This window comes from Aotus nancymaae, unplaced genomic scaffold (assembly GCF_030222135.1).
Source record: "Aotus nancymaae isolate 86718 unplaced genomic scaffold, 86718_ANA_hifiasm-v0.15.2.pri h1tg000029l, whole genome shotgun sequence".
Lineage (NCBI taxonomy): Eukaryota > Metazoa > Chordata > Mammalia > Primates > Aotidae > Aotus > Aotus nancymaae.
The window spans coordinates 74,340,314-74,364,969 of NW_026988442.1; the positions used below are offsets into that span (position 1 = coordinate 74,340,314).

At 38.3% G+C, this 24,656-nt stretch overlaps 1 protein-coding gene across 1 annotated transcript in view; it reads right to left on the reverse strand.

Annotated features, from left to right (window-relative positions):
- Positions 1–24,656, reverse strand: part of THSD7B (thrombospondin type 1 domain containing 7B) — a 1,057,843-nt gene that overhangs the window by 239,194 nt on the left and 793,993 nt on the right. The window contains exon 13 of the mRNA XM_064382803.1: positions 1,411–1,605. Coding sequence (XP_064238873.1) covers positions 1,411–1,605 — 195 coding nt within the window. The remainder of the gene's footprint in view (positions 1–1,410; positions 1,606–24,656) is intronic.

The following is a 24,656-nucleotide window of genomic DNA, read 5'->3' on the forward strand; positions in this document are numbered from 1 at the left end:
GGAAAATTTTAAATAAAAGTCAAATTAATTAGAGTTTTAACAATTCATAACATAAATGGTAGTGGTTTTAAAATCAATAAATATCCTAGGATTTTCAATATTTTCAATTTTCATTATGTAGGTATAAAAGATCATCAACAAACTTTTAAGAAAAAAGAAAAAAACTTACAACCAATTAAAAACTTCCTTTCCCTCTAAAGGAAATTCTCTCTCATCTCAAGTATATAAAGAGTTGCTAGAGTAATGGCTTCTGATGCTTTATGTTTGTTCAGGCAAACAAAATTTCATTAATTGGCCCTGAACTTCAAATATTCCTGTCACATACATTCCGTCTCATTGTGTTGTTTTTCTACGAGAAATTTGTTTTATCTTAGAAACAAGCAGTGTTGCATAAAATTATATGTGCACAAATTTTTGTGGAAGATAGGGCACAAAGTACAGCATATTTTGTTTCATGTTTCTATTTATGGTTATGTGTTTCATCTACACTTATAAATGACTCCCAGTTTGTGTGCAGAAATTCTGTTAAAGGCTCTAGTTGATTACTGAAGCCCATAGTAGGGATTTAAATTCAAAATGTGATCAGAAAAGCAATGCATTCAGACAAAAGGGTCTTGAAACCAACAGAATTAGCACTTAAACTCATGAGAACAAATGGTCATCTGTGCTTAATTCTTCAACGTCAACACCAATTTTACTATCTCAATGATTATTCTGGCATTTTTCCTTTGGTTCTTCATTTTCTGCATATACAAATACATAAGCAGTTAAGAGAATTTGTGGCATACTTTTCTAGGGAAGTAGTAAAATACACTATTACATCAATTATTTGCATACGGCAAGCAAAAATTGTTCCAGGAATTCAATTAAACAATTAGTTGTTTTAATTTCCATTAAATTTTATAGCTGAAAACAGAACTCATAATTAATAATATACCACAAAAGCATAATTAGTATATATAATTTGATTTTTGCCTACATTACTAAAATTTTAAAATGTCAAATTGCTTATAATGGCAAAAGACATTTGATAATCTGCTTTTGATAATCTTTCCAAATCCGTGATTGCCTTCAAGCTCACTGAGATCCTGGCATGATAGCACACAACAAACTTTGCCATGAACTACTCAAAAGAAGATGGTGAATATAATGCCTTTTATGACTGTAAAGATTATAAAACTATACAGAGAGGAACTTGATAGCTATAAAATAGTTCACATCTTTCATTTATTTCACAAACATTAATTGAGTACATGTTATATATCAGGTATTGATCTGTGTTTGAGAATATGTGTCCAGGAATGGAGAAGGAGAGACCTGATACAATTCCTGTCCTTTGAACCTCACATTCTACACAAGAGATCCAGAGATCAGCTTGCCAGATGCTAGAGAGTAAAATATGCACTGTACCTGTGAGCTGTCGCCGCCTACTTTTTGTGGCTTCACAGTTCATGGAGCAGGGTGTAAACTTGGACCAAGCAGTGAAGGTGCAGTCTTCTCGACACAGAACCGTGCATTCTTGCACAAGGGGAGGCATACCATTTGTCTGCTTGAGGCATTCCATCATTTCTGCTGACTGGTTGTCATCAGAGATGCATGAAACAGCTGAAAAAAAGCATAGATTCTTTTGTTATTATTTTTATTAAATCAGTCAGCTGCTGGTTCTTTGACAAGACAGCAGAATCCCCCAATGTTTAAAAACTTGGGTTTCCATAAATGGTGAAAATGGTGTTCAACATAGCTAACCTTATTTCTCCCTGGAAATTAAATTTTTATTGTTGCCATTGGAGGTATTTGAGGATTTAATTGGTTTCATTATTAATCCAAACCCTGCATTGACAGCAACTAAAATAACATCCAGTAATTTATTGTACTTCCTGCTCCTCAGCATCTGATCTCTAGAGATGATATAAAACTAAAAAAGGGAATCTATAAGAGTAAGATGAGAACACAAAAAGGACAAAACCGCTTTTAAAAAATCATGTGGACTCCTCCTGGATGTGATTTTTTTCTTGTTTAGATGACACTTATAAAAGTAGATCTATTTTCACTTCACAGTCAGTATTTTAAAAGGAATTTCTGCTGACTGTAAATAAACATTTTTCTCCTTATTAATTGTTATGGATCAGTTTAAATTTTTAATTCTTTTTCAAGCACAAGCATAATCTATTCAGATCATTTCCATTGCAAATATCTTTTATTTTTAAAATTTTATTTTTCCATAAGTTATTGGGATACAGGTGGTATTTGGTTACATGAGCAAGTTCTTTTGTGGAGATTTGTGAGAACCTGGTACAATCATTACCTGAGAAGTATACACTGCACCATATTTGTTGTCTTTTATCCCTCACCACCCCCCACTGTTCCCACTAAGTCACCAAAGTCCATTGTATCATCCTCATGCCTTTGTGTCCTCATAGCTTAGCTCCTACATATCAGTGAGAACATACGATGTTTGGTTTTCCATTCCGGAGTTACTTCACTTAGAATAATAGAATAATAGTGTCTAATTTCATCCAGGTCTCTGCAAATGCTGTCAATTCATTCCTTTTTACAGCTGAGTAGCATTCAGTATATAGTGTGTGTGTGTGTGTGTGTGTGTATATATATACACACACTAGTATATATATGTGTATATATATACTTATATATTTATACAAGTATCTATATATAAGTATATATACTTATATATATATCTATACTTATATATACATGCATATTTATAGATATAAATATATATATAAGTATCTATATATACATATATATTTATATATAGAATATATATATATATATATATATATATCAGAGTTTCTTTATCCACTCGTTGATTGATGGGCATTTGGGTTGGTTCTACAATTTTGCTATTGTGAATTGTGCTGCTATAAACCTGTGTGTGCAAGTATCTTTTTCTAATAACAACTTCTTTTCCTCTAGGTAGACACCCAGTAGTGGCATTGCTAGATCAAATGGTAATTCTACTTTTAGTTCTTTATAGCTTTTCGGTTTCTCTCACACACTTTCTCAGCTAGTATCTCTCTAGTCATTCCTTAAAACAACTAATAATCTTGAGATAATAAATTTCTAAAATTTTGCTTAAATTTTTATTGAATTCTTTGGACTGATGCCATTTATTTTATTTTATGAATGAATGCATAATACTTTGGTGCATCTTTTTCACTCTGGTTAATTATAAACTCTCAAAGAACGTACCTTTATATTCTCTAGATCAATATTTCTCAACCTTGGCACTATTGAAATTTTAGATTGGAGTTTTTTTGGGGGGAGGGGTTGTAAATGAGTATTGTATATGGTGAGATATATAGCAGCATCTCTGGCCTCTATCCATTAGATGCCAGTACCATATACCCCTCTTAAGTGGTGACAGTCAAAACTGTCTCCAGGCATTGCCAAATGTTCCCTCAGGTGCAAAATTGTCCCAGTTTAAAACAACTCTTCTAATTCCTAACCATGGATGTATATGAGAATACACAGATTCCATGGTACCACTTCAGATCTGCTGTATTAACATCTCTGGGTGAGAAATCAGGGAATATCTTTGTGTTTAAATGGCCCACATTTTTTGGTCTACCCTGTCTACTGACTATCCATATTTGGCATTATGCCTTAGATATGTTGTGTGTTAATGGATATTTACTCAATTCATCATTCTAAAGAAATCATAGTTTAGGATCTTTTTTTATTACAATTCTTTTATTACGGTTCTTTTATTACAGTTCTTTAAAATCTGCTATGTGAAAGGAACGAAAAGACCACAGCTTAGAATCATGTTAAAAACTTTTTATATAAACTTCTCTTATACACGGTAAGTGTATACCAGGGCTTTCAGATGCCCATTCTTCTTATATTCTGAATTTATTTCTTTATTCTGAGCACATCAGAGAACATGTCTATCTAAACACCATAAATCTTTTTTTTTCTTTTTTAGAACTAGTGAAAGCCAAACTCATCTAATGCTTTAGAACCAAGGAATTAGCTAAGATGACAATGGATGCATACATAATACTTCCCAGTTTGTACATCTGCTCTGTGGCAGGTGGAGCTATTCATTCATTTTGAATATTTTTTGTTTTTGTTTTTATCCACGTCGCAGTAACAAAATCCATCACACATCATGCCAACATCACCTGCATTTTCTTTGTTGGAAATATTGCAGCCATTAATGATGAATACAGCAAGACATTTTATCTTAAGTAGGGTACAAGCAAATGTTCTTTGAATTGCTTGTTTAGATAACCAATTTAGAGTCAATTTAGAGTACGTATTATGTTGCCAACTTAATTTTTTTCCAAAATGACAATGCACTGAATAACATGAAGATACATTTTAAATACTTTCAAAAGCATTGCTATATGAAATTTAAACCTCTTTTTTTTTTTCTTTCTCTCTTTTTTTTTGAGATGGAGTTTCACTTCATTGCCCAGGCTGGAGTGCAGTGGTGTGATCTCAGCTCACTGCAACTTCTGCCTCCCAGGTTCAAGCAATTCTCATACCTCAGCCTCCACAGTAGCTGGGATAACAGGCATCCACTATGCCTGGCTAATTTTTTTGTATTTTTAGTAGAGACAGAGTTTCACTTGATCAAGCTAGTCGTGAACTTATGATCTCAAGTGATCCACTCACCTCGACCTCCCAAAGTGCTGGGATTATAGGTGTGAGCCACCACATGTGGCTGAAATTTAAACCTCTGGATGTATATAAACAAACTTTTTTTCAATTATGATAAATTATACTATCTAAATTCGAATATATTGTATTTACAAAGATCTATATTGAACTTTTCGAATTAACAAAGGAAAGCATTAAAAAACTAAGAAAGAATAGCTATAGGTTAGGGTGGAATTCACACATACTTTAGTCAAATGGCAATGAGTGAAAATTTCAAGTCTAAAGAAGTAGTTATGTGAACTAAGATAAGTTATTTAATTCCTCATGGCCTAGTTTCTTCATCTTTAAAATGGATATAATAAGAGTATCTATAACAAAGACTAGTGAGAATTTTTAAAACAAGTCTCACACACACTAAGGAGCTTTATAAATGCTATTACTATCCTTTATATTTGTTTTTAAATACAGCAGGCTGATCATTCTCCAAGCAAGTATATGTACACACATTCTCTTCGCCATGCCTCATTTGTTTCCTGGTCATCTTTAGTGTGTGAAGGATAAAGGTAAGGAGGAAATCTTGTTTGCATCTTGACCTGATTTGGTGCTAGTTTTGTAAGCATCAGTAATGAACTAATAGCTCAGATATGGTGAAGTCACATTCACTGAATTAACAGATCTGTGCAGAATAAATCAGTTTGTTTCTCTGTACAAATTGGTAAAGTAGCTTAGTGGAGGTATTTGGGTTTTCTAAATGCCATCAAATGAATGCAAATTAGGACAGGATGTTTGATAGCACCCATGTTAGCCTGAAGACCATATCTTCCTTAATGGTAACCCAAGGATGAAGGCCACCGAAAAACTACAGATGAGAGGAGAGGTGGAGGAAAAAGAAAAACCAACAACTACAGAACTACAGATCATGCAATCATCAGGTCAGACCAGGAATTAGTTTACAGGTTTCTTCTAGTTCAGAATTCTAATTTACTTTCAAGTGTGAAGAATCACTGGAAATAAAAACACTAAAAAGTTAAATGAAACTTTCTTTCTTGGGAATGTTCTAGTATAAAAGTAATCATTTTATTCATAAACATTAATTGAATGACTGTGTATTGAACTATACTAGAGGGGTATGAAAATACTAAAGAAATAGCAAGTAAGAAGGCTGCAGGACTGGAAAATCAGCAAAGCACACAAAACAAATACACAAAGGAAATTAGAAGACATTTAGCATAAATGGGAATAAGTAGCCACAGGTCCAACCCAACTCAGAGACCCCTTCCATTGTACAACTCCTGGGAAAAGAAATTTTAAAAATATATTAGTGGCTGGGCATGGTGGCTTACGCCTGTAATCCCAGCACTTTGGGAGGCCAAGGCGGGCAGATCACCTGAGGTCGGGAGATCAAGACCAGCCTAACCAACATGGAGAAACACCGTCTTTACTAAAAATACAAAAATTAGCCAGCATGGTGGTGCATGCCTGTAATCCCAGCTACCTGGGAGGCTGAAACAGGAGAATTACTTGAACCCAGGAGGCAGAAGTTGCAGTGAGCTGAGATTACACCATTGTACTCTAGCCTGGGCAACAAGAGCAAAACTCTGTCTCCAAAAAAAATAATAATAATTAGTTATACATAACCTACAATATAATTCTGGGGCCAATATCAAAGACATATAGTCTCCGTAAATCAGAACATTTCTGAGTATTAAATCAGAAGTAGAAATCTACAGATAAAACTATAGGCTTTAAGGTCCCACTCCTACTGCCAAGGCTGCAGCACTGGGACTTCTTCTCCCTCACCGTGCTAACTCTTTGCCATGTCAGTAGTTGCCCCTAAGCCAGGCATTCAACTGGGCACCTGAGGACTGCCTCACCACTTCCATGAGGGCTGTCAAATGCACCTGCCACTGGTGGGCCTGAGTACAGGCTTGTCCTGTCTAGCTCCACCCACCTTCATTCCCTGCTCCAGGACACAGCACAGGATCCAGGCTCCTGGGGTTCCATGGCCCACTCCACCATGTGGGACATCCAAGTACTTCTCTGAGGAAAGAGAGGTTGGCATAACTCCTACCACTACCACTGCAGCTGGCTCTAACCTGAAAGAGCCACCTACTAGACTGGAGCCCAGCCCACATAGCCGATTGCAACAATCCCTAACACAAAATCACATGCTCAGGAAGAAGAAAAGTTTCTCATGACCACTGCCATCGCTCATTGCTTATTCCACCCCAGCTGCCCAAGAGGTCATAAGCCTGCTCATCCACCCAGTATACCACTACTACAACTGCATTCAAGAAAGATACCACATTAAAGCTATTTATAGCCAGGGAAATCATAGAGTCTTTGCCACTACATGTATCCAGAAGCAAAGCCAAATGACCCTAACCAAGCATCATAGTCACATCTTCAAGAAAAGAAGTGCTCCTCCCAATAAAAGAAAAATTCACAAATAAGAAGCTACTGTTGCTCTGATGTCCAGAAATCAATGAAAAGATACAAAAAGCATGAAGAAAAGCAAGGTATTATGATACCCTCAAAGAAACGGTAATCCTCCTCCAGCAATAGATGCTAACCAAAAAGAAATTCTCAAAATGCCAGATAAAGAATTCAAAGTACAGGTTTTAAAGAAGCTCAATGCAAGAGATGCAAAAGAAATCAGAAAACCAATTTAGGATATGAATGAAAGAAAGAAATCAGAAAAACAATTTAAAATATAAAGAAAAACCAAGACAAAAAAATTAGAAAATCAATTTAGGATATGAATGAAAAAATTACCAAGGTGATAGATACCTTTATGAAAAAAAAAAACAGAAATAATAGATCTGAAAAGTTCATTGAAGAAATTTCAAAACATTTAAAAAATGTTAATAGTAGATTAGACCAAGTAGAAGAATCTCAGGACTTGAAGACATATGTTTTGAAATAATCTAGTCAGACAAAAATAAAGAGAAAATAATATAAATAATGAACAAAGCCTTCAAGATGTTTGGAACTATATAAACTGGGTGAACTTAAGAATTACCAGTATTTCTGAAGGGAAAGAAAAATAAAAAAGTTTAGAAAACGTATTTAAGGAAATAATTGATGGAAACATACTTATTCTAGCTAGTGATTTAGATATTCAGATACAAAAGGCCCAGCAATCCTCAGACAAATACACTGCAAAATAAACTTCACCCTGATACATTATCATCAGACTATCTAAAATCAAAAAGAAAAAAATTAAAGCAGCAAGATAAAAGTGCCTACTCATCTATAATGGAAACCCTATCAGACTAACAGCACATTTTTCAGCAGAAAACTTACAGGCCAGAAGAGAATGGGAAGGCATTTAAAAAGTGCTGAAAGAGGCTGGGTGTGGTGGCTCACATCTATAATCTGAGCACTTTGGGAAGCTAAGGCTGGCAGATCACTTGAGGCCAGGAGTTTGAGACCAGGTTGGCCAAAGTGATGAAACCCCATCTCTACTAAAAATAACAAAAGTAGCCAGGTGTGGTGGTGCATGCCTGTAATCCCAGCTATTCAGGAGTCTGAGGTGGGAAAATCGCTTTAACTCAGGAGGTGGAGGCTGCAGTGAGCCAAGATAGTGCAACTGCACTCCAACCTGGGCAACGGAGCAAGACTCGGTCTTAAAAAAAAAGATGAAAGAAAAAAACTGCAACCAAAAATTTTATGCATAGTAAAATCAAGCTTCATAAATGAAGAAAAAATAAAGTATTTCCCAAATAAGGAAATATTGAGGAAACTCACTACTATCAGACGGGTCCCACAAAAAATGTTCAGAAGTCCTAAACATGGAAATGAAAAGTTGATATTTACCACCATGAAAACGTCAAAACGTATAAAACTCACAACTCTTATAAAATAATCACACAAAGAAGGAAGAGAAAAGAATTGAATGGCAACACAACAGAATCTCACCTAACCACAATTTCACCTAAAGACAAATATGACAGGAGCAAAACCTCACATGTAAATATTAACCTGAATGTAAATAAATTAAATTTACCTTCCTCTTAAAAGATATAGATGTATTAAATTTCTGCTCCTCTTAAAAGATATAGACAAGCAAAATGGGGAAAAAGAAAAGATGATCCAACCATATATTGCTTATAAAAAACCTTCTCTTCAAAGATGCATATGTACAGAAAGAAAAGAGGTAGAAAAATAAATTCCATGCAAACAGAAACCAAAAGGGAGCAGAGCAGCTATATCAGATAAAACAGACCTTAAATAAAAAACAGTTTATGAAAAGACAAAAATGGTCACTACATAATGATAAAGGGATCAATTCAGTAAGAGGACATAACAATTCTAAATATAGATGTACCCAACACTGGAACACCCAGACTCATAAAATAAATATAACTAGAACTCAAGACAGAAAGAGGCAGCAATACAATAATAGTGGAGGATTTAAACATCCTACTCAAAGCATTAGACAGATCATTGAGACAAAACAGCAACAAAAAACATTGGATGTGAATTGGACTTTCAACTAAATGAACCAGCAGAAATTTACAGAATATTCTACCCAAATGCAGAATACACATTCTTCTTATGAGCACATGGAACATTCTCTAAGATAGACCACATATTGGGCCAAAAACAAGCTTCAACAAATTTTTAAAAATCAAAATTGTATCAAGTATCTTCTTAAGCCATAACAGAATAAAACTAAAATTTGGTAACAAGAGGAACTTTGGAAACTATACAAATACATGGAAATTAAACATCATATTCCTAAACAATCACTGGGTCAAAGAAAAGATGGGAACTTAAACCATTTTTGAAACAAATAAAAATGGAAACACAACATAACTTTTTGGGTACAGTAAAAGTAGTGCTAAGTATTCTTGTTGTATATTTCTACCTGTAATGAATTGTCTAAGGGGAGGGACAATTTAATGCTTAATTATATTTCATTTATTTAACTTGGAAAAATGTTGTCTTTACTGGAGGAAAACTGTACTCCCAGGTAAAATTATTCCAAATAGTTCTATAAGGATCTAATTATTGGGCATTGTTTGAAATTTAGCTATCTTAACCTATGGGCAGAAAGCCCTCTGAGTTGCCTGGGGCAGCTGAGTATCCTTGTTAGGGAATGATGGAGAAGCAGGTGTTTGAGGCAAGCCACTCAGACAAGAGCAGTCACCTGGTAAGTGGGTGTGTCAGGGTTACCTGGAACCTGCCAAAAATTTCCTTGATGACTGAGGTCACATGTTCCTATGCAAAGTGTCTAACAATCTACATAACACACAGAACTGAGTTCAGCTACTTCATCTTTTTCTTAATTGCTACACAGGATGAGCCTTGGGAGAAAGGTGCCCAAAAGGGGAGGTCAGAGTGGAGAGAATAGTCATTAATTGCTTTCCCCTGGTATCTGATTCTTTTCCATTCTAGCAGCATAAAAAAGAATACCCTGGCACAAAATGTAAAATTATCTGAAAACTTTGCAAAAGAAACAAAGCAAGGATGTGCGTGAGTTCTCAGTGTGTCTCATACTTAATTTTTTAAAAAGAATTGCTGTTAATGGTAGGATAGTCAGGCAGCCCTCAAGATTAAATAATGTCTCAGATCAGCAGATTATTAACTATTACTAAATGGCTGGTCTTTTTCTCCCATATCACCTCTAAACTTTGATAGTCAGATACGCTGTGATAAGTTTTGGTTCTTTTCAATTATGATATGAAGAGGGCAGGGGTTGCTGGCCTTTTGATAAGAAATGATAATGTTCTCCCTGGAAAAACTATAAAAGGATGGAGCTTGCTACTTCAGATCATCACCTTCACCAAGGACACTGAAATTACTTTCCTGAAGTTGATTCTGACCAGAGTTCAACTCTAACAGTTAAAGAAAAAGGATAGAAAGAATTTCTTTCAAGAGGTCATAATTTCCAGGAAATGGGGGGTGACATGCTTGAAAAATTGAGGGCCCCTACCTATAAAGCTTTCGGTCTTGCAGTAGCAGAGCACCTCAGTTCAGCTGCACAGCTCAATTTACATGCACATCAAGGAGCTGAGAGAGTGGGAAGCAATTGCTCAGCTCACCAATGTTCCCACAATGTGTTCTATATGTCAGGCCCTACACTAGTGGCCTAAGATACACCGATGAAAGAATCAAATAAAATTTCACTACGATCAGAGGGCTGCAAGAACACAGCACTGGGACCTCAGGCATCAGTCAGTGGAGCCTTTCTGGAAGGAATGATGCATAAATGCTGAGTAGGACATGTCCTTTGAAAACAGCATGAGCTTGGCCAGAGGCTTGCAACACTGTGAGAGCTGTGCAGAGAATCAAGCAATGTGACAGACTTGTTTCCTGCTCATGCTACTCACTTCAGTAGGAATATCTAAATTCCCCTTTGATAAGACTTATCATATGTATAATTACATGTTCAGTGTCTAATTTAATGACACTACATCAGGCTGCCCACATGTGTGGGAATCATGGTTAAAATATAAGTGGAGGTAAGAACCACAAGTCCAAAGAGTGAAAGGTTATAATTAAAATTTTAAAAGGTATAATAAATTAGCTCTATTTCTATACCTTAATAAATACACCTTCATAATGACTTGAAACTAAGACTTCATAAAAGAATTCTGGGATGACTTGGAGTTTCAGGCTGGAATATGGTGGCAGAAGGTCTCTGGTTTTACCCCATCTCTTCTCACTCCCAGCTTGATTCTGTTCCAGAATGGACTTTCCTGCACATGTGTGTGGACATTGAAGTCAGTCCTCCAATGCTCAAGTCACAAATTGGCCAACTGTTGTTCACTCCTTGGCCTAGGATATATACATAAACAGTGCAAGCTTTCCTCAGAGGTTAAGGCTCAGAGGAGAGATCCCTGAAAACCCTGGAAGCTGGCTCAAGACCATTGGGCAGAAGTTCCAAGGTGCTGAGTACTGGGGAGAGTTTAGGCAGGGGGCTGAGTAGGGGAGCATGGGCTCTGGTGAGGCCCTCATCTGCCTTGTAGATTCCTTGCCCAAATATGAAGCATGGCAAGAAGAAGGCCAAAGCAGGGACATGGAGGCCAGGGCAGGTGCCCTCTTGCTGAATCTAAGGGTAGAACTACACTCCACTCAATTATTTCATCATGGGTTGATACAATCTTCCTTAAGAGCTCCCTATTAGGTAATCATGAAGTAAAAATGCCAATTAACACTAGCTCAGTTCTGGCCATTTTAATTAGGTTCTTTTTTTTTTTTTTTAATATTTCTTTTCAGGTAAAGATGCAATCTCTCTCTCTTAGTGACTTTCCCTTCCTCTCCCAAGATGACACCCAGGTGTCTGTGGCAGTCAGCAGGCACTCTGGCTCTGAATGAAATTCTTTCAAGTTCCCTGGGTCTTTGCTAGCCCCTGAAATAAGAGTGGCTGGAGTCCACCTGGTGACTGCTTGCCCTGGTGATAGTCATTGCTGAGGTCTCAGTTTGAAGAATTCCAGATCCATTTCTTTCAGCCTGGTCAGGTGCCACATCCTCCAGCTGAGGAGGTCTCACCCTGCCTCTGTACCTGCTGGGGTGAACCAGCTTGCAGGGACCATATGATGACTGGCCTGGGAGGTGCAGGGTAGGCTCTTCTGCTAAGGTAGCCAGCACCATCAGCTACCATACCCTCCTACAGCAGGGCACGGGGCAACTTCTGGAGACTCTCCCTCCAGGAGAACTCAGGGAGCACCTGAAAAGGCATTAAGCCCCCTCTTCTGCCAAGTCACTCCAGGCCACAACTGTAAGACGACAGGGCCCATGCCATTTTGGGAGTGGGACCCCTGTAGAGCATCTCTTCTCAAGATTCTAAATAGGAGATTGAACAGACCCTCTGGAACATAAGTCTGAGTCAGGGGAAGCATGGTTCATGTTCCTTCATGCCACTTCCTTTCCCTAGCTCAATCTCTTTCCTGTTCCCTTCTTTCACTCATGCTGGCAGAAAGAGGAAAATTTTAATCCCTTCTGTCTGTCAGAGACTTCTGTGGAATTACATCTCTCTCCCTTCTGAAGTGGCATTTATCTTTTCCCTTTCCCTGAAGTTATAATGGCAGACAGGCTGCAGAGAACGAAATCTGATTGAATTAAGAATATCAATTAAGAAGCATTTAAAAAAATATATAGCCTGCCATCTACATGCTTCACCATGAGCTGAGTCCCAGGAGAGCTAAGCCTGTGACTGGCTTTTGTCCTGAAGTGTTTCTTAATAAGCTCCTGAGACACATTAAGATTCTGCTAAATAGAGTAGCTGGAATCTTTGAAGCCCACCTTGGAGCAGGAGGCAGAGGGTGTTCACCACGTGCCTGGAGGGCAAAGCTAGGTATCAGGTGCTGAAGACTTGGATCCTCTGTGGGAAAGCTCAACACCCTTGGTTCCTTAGTATAAAAAAAGTCCCATGAGATTTTTGAAAAATGCTAATTTGTTTCAAAGATATATTAGTTTCCTGTTGCTACTGTAACAAATAATACACAAACTGAGTGATTTAAAAGAACATAAATGTATTATTTTACAATTCTGGGGGCCAGAAATTCCAAATCAGTTTTACCAGGTGTCAGGTTCTAACTGAGGTCCTAGGGGAGTTAGTGGGCAAGTGGCAGATAGCTGGAAAAACACTCGAGGAAAAGTAGACCATTTCGACATGGTTTTACCTCTCTCCAGGCACAAGCAAACTTGAGCGTGTGCCTGGGTATGACCCATGGATGCAAGCCATATGTACAGTATTAGCAGGGTAATTATACATTTTACAGACAATAGTGGCTCTGAGCCAAGCATGAGCTCGTGTGTGATTACCTAATGCTCTTCACATGGTGTGGTGACATAATGTGCAGTTGTGCGCCTGCACTCCAAACTTGCTGAGTCATTCTGGACCAGATGTCTGCCTCTGCCTATTCTTGACTGCAGCACATCTATTTACCTTACACTCCTTTCCCAATGCCAAGGGAGACATAGGCCTTGGACACACAGGTTCAATGCATAGGCCTTACATTCCACCCACTAGGCTGAGAGATTTTTTTCTAGTGGGGAAATACACCCACAGGGTGGAACCCTGGACCCAGAGGCCACAGCAGTAATATAGGGAGGAACAACTCCAGGTTATGGTGGGCAACCACTCCATGGTGACACTAGCCCAATATGAAGTCAGGTTTTTATTTGTCTATCTTTAGGGACATTGGGGCAGGCATCAACAGGTTACCATTTGTTCCATATGTGATTGAAGGAGGTCATCCTTTCTCCTAAGGGTCTTGTCACATGGCCTGGCCCCACATGGGCTGTTGGCCAACTAGTCACTTCTGTATTTTCCAAGTAGTTAACCACAAGGTTAAGCCTTGATAGAACACCCAGCTATTGGTACAGATTACCATGGGGGTCACCTCCTTGGTGATCACCATCCATCCTGCTCTAAGTTCAGCCCATTGGCTACTTTGTCCACACCTAGTATCAAACCATATGGTGTCATTACTAAGCTAGACTGCAACAGAAGTCCAGGCGGCAGCAGTACCCTGTTTAGACCCATCCATATACCATGCCCCACTGAGAATGGCGGGATGCCCTTCCTTAAACAATGAAGACTCAGCATCTAGGGGTGCCTCAGACCCCATGACCTTATTGCACATTAAGACCACAGATCCCAAGACCTCTTGCAACTTTGTTCCTACGGGGCTTGTACTCAGTGTACTCTGCTGCTGTAAGAAGTGCACTGTCCCAGTCTGGGGGATTGTTACACATGAGCCCACCCATCTTGCTATTGGGTAAGTCATCTGCATGAGGACTGCAGACTATCCTGTCACACTCTCACAAGGCTGAAGGGTGGCATATACAGCTGCTAGCTGTTTCTCTATCAAGAAATACTGGAGCTCAGCTCCCTTCCATAGTTGGGACCAAAAGCCTACTGGCATTCTCAAGCACTCCATGTGCTGCCACAGGCCCCAATTGAAACTATCTGTAGTCACATGCACATCCTGCTAAAATGGGCACCCCTGGTCAACTATACATAGGGCTCATGCCTACTGAATAGCCTGCTTGGCTGACAGGAAGGCAGTCTCAGCTGCATCATCCCAATCTCAGGCAAGAGGAGTGTTGCCACTTCTAAATCTGCAAGAGAATCAGAGGTTAACATAATATTATCAACGAGACCATGATATATGGTGGGGATATGTACATAATAATCCTGCATCAACACTGTGAAAGTCCATTGTTGTCCTCCCATGAAGACAAACTGTTCCTGGCTCTCTAGGAAAAAAAAAAAAACGCATTAGCCATGTCCACTACATAGTGATACTGTCACAATCAAGTTCATGATAGACGTCACAGCTGCTGTGTAAAACATCTACCCCCAGAATATATCTGCATAATGTCTACCAGCACCAGCACTTGCTGTATGTTGATGGGGGACCAGTGGATCACTAATTTCTTATGTAGCCTCCAGTTGTCCACTTCCCTCATCAAACAGAAAAGGCTTTACACCCCCACCTGGCTGCAGCACATAGTCTTTGAGCTGAAGTGCTTGGATGGGACCGGGTCACATAGCAATGTCCTTTCCTTGCTTTGGCATTTTCTGGAATTGCTGTTCCAAAGACAACTGTCTCCACAAAGTTAAGAGTACTTCACCGGGCTGCTTATTGATTTTCTCTCAGTCAGCCCCAGCCAAAATCAAATCTATCCAGATCTCTGAGTGTGTCACTCACTGAGGTCCTATTTTCTCCTATGGTGGGGGCCCTGCAGGTGGTGCATCTTTGTCCTTACAGCACAGACCCCTCAGTCCTACTGATGGCCTCTAGGCCTGCATTCACAGCAGCCACTAATTCCTTTTCCAAGCTCTGTAGCCGGGCCTCCAGTTACCACACCCGTATCTGGAGGTCCCCATTCACAGTAGCTTCTAATTCTTTTTTTTTTTTTTTTTTTTTTTTTTGAGATGGAGTTTCATTCTTGTTACCCAGGCTGGAGTGCAATGGCGTGAGCTCGGCTCACCGCAACCTCCGCCTCCTGGGTTCAGGCAATTCTCCTGCCTCAGCCTCCTGAGTAGCTGGGATTGCAGGCACGCACCACCATGCCCAGCTAATTTTTTTTGTATTTTTAGTAGAGACAGGGTTTCACCATGTTGACCAGGATGGTCTCGATCTCTTGACCTCGTGATCCACCCGCCTCGGCCTCCCAAAGTGCTGGGATTACAGGCGTGAGCCACCGAGTAGCTTCTAATTCTTTTTCTGAGCTATGTAGCCAGGCATCTAGGCAACCAGCCTGAGCCTAGAGGGCCCTTACCTCTGCTGCATCCCTCAGGGACTGGCTATGGACTTCTGATTGTGCTGTCAAAAACACCCATCCAACTCTGCCAGCAAATGCTCATTCCTTCTTGGTGTTCTGTGTTTCCAGCTGCTTCAGTGCCTTCTCCATGCTTGCAGGGGACCCATCTACTGCCACCCAGGTTTCCACTGGAACCCATCTGAGCCGCACAGCTGCCACCAGGTACCATAACCCATGTTGCAGCCCCATGGCTGACCCAGAATCAGTGGAGACTGAAGGCTCACTCCCTCTGATATCCTGTTTGTGACACCAATTATCAGGTTCTAGCAGAGGTTTGAGGGGAGTCAGTGGGCAAGTGGCATGTAGTTGGAAAAACACTTGAGGAATTGTAGACAGTTTTGACATGGTTTTACTCTCTCTCTGGGTGTGAATGAGTCTGGGCACGTGTCTGGGCACAAGCCATATGTATGGCGTTAGCAGAGTAATTATACCTTTAACAGACAATAGTGGCTCCAAGTCAAGCACAAGCTCATGTGGGTGATTACCTAATGTACCTCACATGGTGTGGTTACATAATGTACAGAGTTGTGCGCCTGTGTTCCAAACTCACTGAGTCATGCTGGACTGGATGTCTGCCTCGGTCTATTCTTGACCACAGCACATCCATTTTCCTTACACCAGGCTATGCAAAGGTGGCAGTGGGTCTGGTTCCTCCTGGAGGCTTTAGGAGAAAATCTGTTATCTCACTCTATTCAGCTTCCAGAGGCTGCCTATACCCCTCACACATAGCCCCTTCCTCCCTCTTCAAAGCCATTTTCCAGGCATGGAGACAGGTCACCCTGGCCAACTTCCTCATTGGGGAATCAAACCCCAGCCCTTCCCCCTGGAATTTAATCACTAGAGCTTGACAAACTAACCATTCTATATATTCACATCCTCTGAGAAGATGTTCTAGCAATCTCATTACTGTGACATCTGTAAGTAGAAGAGATTTTTTACTTGCTGTTATACAAAGAAATCTATTTGGAAGTTAAAGCCAGTTCTTGCCATAGCCCAAGTGCTTTCCTTCTCTTCTTGCATTTGATCTCTCCCTGTGCAGCACTCAGTTTGTGGGATCACAGTATCTGGAGGCCCCATTCTTCAAAACCAATGTTTGAGGAAAGTGTGTACTTATGATTACATGCTGACTGACATATATGCAACTTTTGAGTAGGAACAGCATGAGTTGTGAAAATTGAATTAAACAATAAACCCGTAATTGCTTGTTAGGGTGCTTTAATTGACTCATAAGTACCATATGCGAAGCTGCCTGGCTGCAGGAGCCCAATTATAAGCTTGCTTATGGAAAGATACAACTTATCTTGCATGTTGGAAACATACTCTCCAATTATTGTTGCTTCAAAAAATGAATTTTTAAATAAATAAATGCTTAGTAAGCTAGTAATATATACTTAGTTTCTAGGTAACCTGGAAGCACTTTATTTAGGTTCTAATACAAGACCAGAAAATGAAGAGTTGAAAAATGCCCCTTTACTTTATTCCAAGGCGTTGGTAGAGCCCTGTAGCCTTCTGTTCCCAGATAAACAAAGAAGTTACACAGATAGGGCTCTTGGCTTCAAGGTATCATTTATAAAGACTGACAATAATTAGCATTTCAGAAAAAAATGGGTAAAATTGTAAACAATAAATCAGATATCAAGAATAGCTAATATACATGTGGGTCACAGAGGAGGGAGGAGAAACATCTTAAATTCTGGCTGAAGATCTGTTGTGGCCAAGTCCAGAAGGGAATGCTAGAAATTGTGGTCAAGTTATTCAGCCATGGTTGGAAGCAAAATAATCAGGACCAGCTCTGGGCTTAGGGAGTAGTTGGCGGGCATGGGAATCACAGGTGCTCCAAATTAACTTACTAGCCAAGCAAGTTAATTTGGAGTTCTTACTAGGAAATCAGGCACTTCCAGACAAGCAGAGTGAAAATTTTCAAGCATGAGTGGAGAAAGAATAATTGGGAATCCTAAGCCCAAGGAAGAAAAGTATTAAATAATTAGGACAAAATGTAGCCCTCGGATGATGTTTATGTGACAAGTGGTCTTGAACCCCAATAATCTTCATTGACTATGATGAAACCACCCAAAATAAATATATAAGTACAAAAAGTAGCTTGCTTGTTAAGGAGGCTGCAAGACAAACCTCTTAATCCTCAACTACTCTGTCCCCTAAACTGGATCAAATAAATATAGACTCTGAATAGAAACAGTGGACATGCTGTGCAAAGTCGGCTCCAAAAGAAGTTCCTTAGCCACTCTTTCTTTTTAGATTGCCTCTTTAAGTCTTTCCTTCTACAAAGAAATGTTAAAACCTATATTAAAGAAAACCATCTGCCTGGCGTGGTGGCTCATGCCTATAATCCCAGCACTTTGGGAGGCCAAGGCGGGCAGATCAGGAGGTCAGGAGTTTGAGACTAGCCTGGTCAATATGGTGAAGCCCCATCTCTATTAAAAATACAAAAATTAGCCAGGCATGGTGGCACGTGCCTGTAGTCCCAGCTACTCAGGAGGCTGAGGCAGGGGAATTGCTTGAATCCAGGAGGCGGAGGTTGTAGTGAGCTGAGATTGCACCACTGCACTCCAGCCTGGGTGATAGAGAAAGACTCTGTCTCAAAAAAAAAAAAAAAAAGAAAGAAAGAAAACCATCATAAATGCATATAAATAATATTCGTCAAGACATTGGCAGCAATCATTCTAAATTAAGATCTGACAGTGAATATGAAGGAGCTTTCATTGTAACCAGCCTTTTTTTTTTCATAGATCAGTGATTCTCTCCCACGTTTTACAACACCTTAGAGTAGCTCCATTTATTTCAGTTGGAGCTTTCTTTCATTAAAAATAATTCAATGGGGAATGACTACTATGGCGTTTCTTTTGGGAGTAATGAAAATATTGTGAAATTAGTGTGATGGTTGTACAATTCTGTAAATATACTAAAAGTCATTAAATAGTACATTTTAAAGGATGAATTCTAGCCAGGCGTGGTGGCTCACCCCTGTAATCCCAGCACTTTGGGAGGCTGAGGCGGGTGGATCACGAAGTCAGGAGTTCGACACCAGACTGGCCAACATGGTGAAACCCCATCTCTACTAAAGATACAAAAATTAGCCAGGCATGGTGGTGCATGCCTGTAATCCCAGCTACTCAGGAGGCTGAGGCAAGAGAATTGCTTGAACCTTGGAGGCAGAGGATGCAGTGAGCCGAGATTGCACCACTGCACTCCAGCCTGGGCGACAGAACAAGACTCTGGCTCAAAAAACAAAAAGGGGGTGAGTGTTATCTCAACAAAGCTGTTACAACAAAATTCATAATTTAAATCTTCTGAATATTAAATAAATATAATTTTTAATTGAGCTCAGACATCATGTCACAAAACAATGTCAACTAGATGCAGCTTTCCGGAAATCTTCAGAAGCATAAGCATGTACTAGTTAGAAAAGAAATTATTTTCCCAAGTTATGCTCTAACTCATTTATATTAACTTTTATAAATAAGAGTACACCCATAAATAAGGAATTAATATTTTGTCATTAATGCAGTTCTTTTCACATGCTTATGACCTTTCAAAATTTTGTTTTAAAATTTTATTCTCCATTAAGGACAAAATAAACATTCACCTAGACTTTCTGCAATGTCATATTTACCAAATTAGAATTCTGTGGAACACTATCTGAAGGATACAGTCAGTTGAACTATGAAACATAACAGTAATATAAACAGAATTTCTTCCCTAAGAGGGCTCATAATCTACACAGAATACTCACTTTTCACCATATAGGGAAAAACACACTAAATATATAATTATCTATGAATCAATTGCATTTTAGTGTATTCGGAATATGTAAGCATTGAATGGTGGTTAAAATTAATTTCTTACCATGTTATAAAAATCTGCTAGGTAAGAAATCATCTAACTCCCCTTTTAAACGAGCATGCTTTTTCCTTCCTTCTTTCTACTCATGGCTTCATTAGAGGTGTAAACTAATGGTGAGATGCTTTCTGATATTTCCAACTCATTTTTCTCACTGCCACTAAAAAGACATCACACCAGATTCCTTCAGAAATATCTCCTGCATACGAATTCTGGGTCTTATGCTGAATGAAGTCTTCAATTCAAATTGTAGGAAAGTTTTTGGCATTTCTTTTATATATTTGGGGGAAAAAATTCGACATACTTCATTCTACAGACTACTGCCTATAACTATGCAATATGCTAGAAGCTTTATGCTCCTTAAACCCCTATTTTATGTACATATACAAGAGAAATGCATATTTGGCAGGAAGAAAGAATAAATATGCTAATTCACACACTGCATGTGTGTGATTTATTCCACTTTTGAAGGAATATGGCAGTATTTACATAAGTTTCACCTGTATCTCTGCAAACAGCTGTTGTGCAACTAACTTCCAAATCAGAAGAAGAAAATGGGCTGCGTAATTTTTAACAGTTGCCTCCGGTTTGACAGATGGATGGTGCTTTAGTCACCTGCTGCACTTCACATAAAGACACAGGGAAGAGTTGGGCCAAATCATTGTAGCAGGTAATTATAGATTTTAAAAAATGTACTTATCCTTGAAGTATGAGAGGTAATACTCTTAAAAAGCCTGTGTACAACTGAGATTCTAACTACATCTGCCATGAAATAGGCTATCAGGATAATGAATGCTGCATCATTTATTAGGAAGCTAAACTTTGTGTCATATAATTATTTTAGAAACAGTAATTAAGTAACAAATGGAATGTGAAACCTGAATTTAGAAATAATTTTCTGTTCTCCCATGAAAAACAACTTCAAAGATCCAGGATATTAATTATCTCATTGCTATACTATAGAGAAACAATATATCAGCACAATATTTACATTTATTTTCCCCACTTGCCGAAGTATATTCTACATTTTCATGTGGATCTGGCTACTTAAAACATCTTCTAAGGAACTTTCCTTTCTCTACAAAGGATTTCCTCTTTTTAGATCACTATGCGTAGCCATGCTCTGCATGGAATCATAATCGCCATCATTTTAACATATCGTCTATTAGGTACAAATCTGATGCCATGTCAAGAAGGCATTTGTTTTCATTTTTCTTGCTTTCCTCCTGTATAGACTCTCCCAAGGTGTTGCTGAAATTATTTTTATTAATCCCCATATCTTCTTTGGTTCTTCTGGAGACCATGCATTTGCTACATTCTTTATAAAAAACAAATTTGTTATACTTTAATTCTGTTCTAAAATCTCAAACTTGATAAAATTCTATTATAGAAGTCTGAGTAATGGTGGATTCAGAGGATAATTTTGTAGTCCTTATGTAGTATATATATTCATTAGTCATACACCTTCACGTCTCGCACAAGACTTTTTAATGAAGAACAAGTCACTTCATATAATATGTAGATGGATTCCTGAAAAGTTGTATGCAAGAAACATGAAGGAAATTAATTTATTTTAATGCAATAGGGAAGCCTGCTATTGAAAGGCTTTCCATCCAGAATAATGGTATTTAACCTCAAAGATTCATTTTTCAATGTAAACAACCAATGTTGTGCTTATGTGAAATTGAATTTGCTTAAAGCGATATATATTTCAATACCAAATGACCTCTGGTTTTTTATGTACAGTGTTCTTTTTTTTCCTACTAAAATTAGCTGAGTTAAGTGTAAAACTGCCTTCCAATGTCTCACGAACTATAACTCCTTTAAATCAGGAACTTGACTTATTTTGACCTCTAAACTCTGCAAAATAACCTTAATGTGACTAACAATATTCAATTTGCACATTTGACTACTTTGAGGTAGTACTGGCCACCCGAATGATTCAGATTACCAAGGCTAACTGGGCCTGTAACCAGATCTGATAAAGTGTTATGCTACACATTTACTTCAAGTCTTCATAGCACCCAAGTGGAACTTGTGTTTCAACCAAAGGGTTCCATGACAATGTCCAGGACCCGAGCACAACCCGAGGAGCAATGTGGCTGGTCAGGATGGTCAGTCTGGCTCTGGCTTTACCTGTGACAGCTGCGTGACCCACTGGCTAGGCTCATGAAAACTCAAGTGTATTGATATGCAAAATGAAGGAGCTGGACCTGGATGATCTGGGTCCCTTCCAGCTCTAATACTCCATGAATACATTACGGGCACAAGCATGTAGAGAGCATTCTTATGTGCACTGTTGTAAGCTGTGGTTCTACTGAGAACTTGCAAGATTAGCATAGCCCGCTGATACTACAGCAAGCACTTATGCATAATTATTGTTTTTTTTTAATTCACTTAGTGACATGTTAAGTACACACAGCATGCTAATACACAATGGAAAACATTCTACAATTTTGGTTAATAAAATCCATACCTCACTTAGAAAGGCATTTTACATAACAAATGCAAATTAATTGGACTTCCCAGTAAAGATGGCACAGTGGAAATTCGAATATACTTTCACATCCTTCTATATCTGCACTAAAACTTTATGAGTGCTAAATCCATTAAGGATGAAGAAAATGGGAAAGAACAAAATAGTGTCATGATTTTGGAAGCTGTAAATCAATTAACAAGAGGTAAAGGGTTAAAAAGACTAAAGAAAATATTAAATTTTAAGGCAGAATAGAAACAGTCAAGAAGTAATCTGATTTACATCACAGAATAAAAGTGAAGTTAATTGGAAAGAAAGGATGTGCCTTAAAAAATCAGAAATACCCCATTGTGTGCTTACAAAGCAGTCAGATTCCTAGCTCTCTCTCTCTCTCCCTTCAATCCCCTCAAGTCCCTTTATCTTTGCAAAAGACTAGAGGTTAAAGAGTATATCAGAGGCTCTCTGGCCTGGGGGTCAAAGGCATAGCTGAGGGGATTACCTGACTCCATTACGCTGAATGCTGAGACCCCTTACCATCTTCCCTAACTCAGCTTCCAGAAGACTGACAATCAGGTCTTCGCCCCCTAGGCCACCATTAAAAAATTCTTCTCTTAGAAATTCATTCAGTACAAGAGGAAAGGGCTACCTATGTTGACATGAGTAGCTTCTCAATTTAACAGCCCAGCCAGACCACTTTACTCTTAATCTAGCATGAGCAGACAAATTCATATGATTCAAATTTTTAACTTCACTCCTAAAGAGAAACAGAAACTGAAGGTTTACCAAATACCTGAGGACAATGTCTGACATAAATACAAGTTGGAACAAATCAAAACATGGTAAGGGGGAGAAAACTTTGAGAATGAAAAGGCTATCACTAAACTATTATACTGAAGAAAAACAGAAAGATTTCTACCATGAAACCAGTAGTGCTTACTATAAAAAAGAATATTTAGCAAGTAAAGATCTTTTAGAAATCAAAGAAAAATAAAAATTAAAAGAATAATTAAATGGGGTGTAAGATTAAATCAAGGAAATCTTTCAGAAGTAGAGTAAAAGAACAAATAGATGGAATCTAGGAAAAAAAATTAGAAAAATCCATCTAGGAAGTTTAACATTTAGATTATAAGAGTTGTAGAATTAGAGAACAAAAATATATAGGGGAGGAAATCATTAAAAAATTATTCAAACTAATTTCAAGAAATTATATTTTATTATTTTAAATAATAAATCTCTTTTAATTTAGGAAATTAAATTAAAAGAGATAACTGAATGCCCAATCAATTCAATTAAAATAGATCCATATAAGGATACATCTTCATAAAATTTCAAAACAATGAGGACAAAGATCTCACAGCTTCTGATTCCTTGTCTCTATTGAAATCTAGAAGGAAACATCTGCAAAATGCTGAAAGAAAACTGTGTCCAACTTAGAATGTTATATCTCACCTTATTGTTCAAGTGTGAGAACAGAATCAAGATCTTTTTAGACATTCATGATTAGGAAAATTTTACCTCCACATCCTTTCTCAGGAACCTGCAGAAGAGCAAGATGCACTTCACTAAGAAAGCAAAGCAAGGAAGAATAGGGGAGAGAATAACAAGACAGAATAATGTTTAAGAGAGATCCCACAATGGCAGATCTGCACTAAATATTGAGGTTGAGTCCAGATTAAATAGGTCAGAAAGGTCCATGACAGCTTTTCAGAAATATGAAACTGATAGATCTGATCATCTTAGAAGACATTTACTCATCAGCAGAAATTTTTTGTTTTGAATAAGATTTTTTAAAAGCAAAAAAGTATATAGAAAATTAGTAATTCCAGGAAAAATAAGATGCTGCATGAAAAAAAGATTATTATAGTTTATTTAGCCATGGTAAGGCTTTCAAAAACTTGTATAGCTATACTAATATAAATACTAAATATATTAACTCATAAATTACATAACTTTTGGAGAAGATGGGACATGTACATGCATAGTGAGGGGAGGATGAGACAAGAGTTTTAAATCCTTATTATTAAGGGCTGGGCGCCATGGCTCACGCATGCTATTCCAGCACTTTGGGAGGCCAAGGCAGGCAGATTACTTGAGGTCAGGAGTTTGAGACCAGCCTGGCCAACATAGTGAAACCCCATTTCTACTAAAAATACAAAAATTAGTTGGGCATGGTGGTGTGTGCCTTGAATCCCAGCTACTCGGGAAGCTGAGACATGAGGATTGCCTGAAGCCAAGAGGTGGAGGTTGCAGTGAGCTGAGATCATGCCACTGCACTCCAGACTAGGCAACAGAGTGAGATTCTGTCTAAAACAAAACAAAACAAATCCTTATTATTCAGAGTGGGGAAGCAAAAGATAATGGTTAAATCTGAAATATAAATATCACAAAACAAACACTCTTTGGAGATACA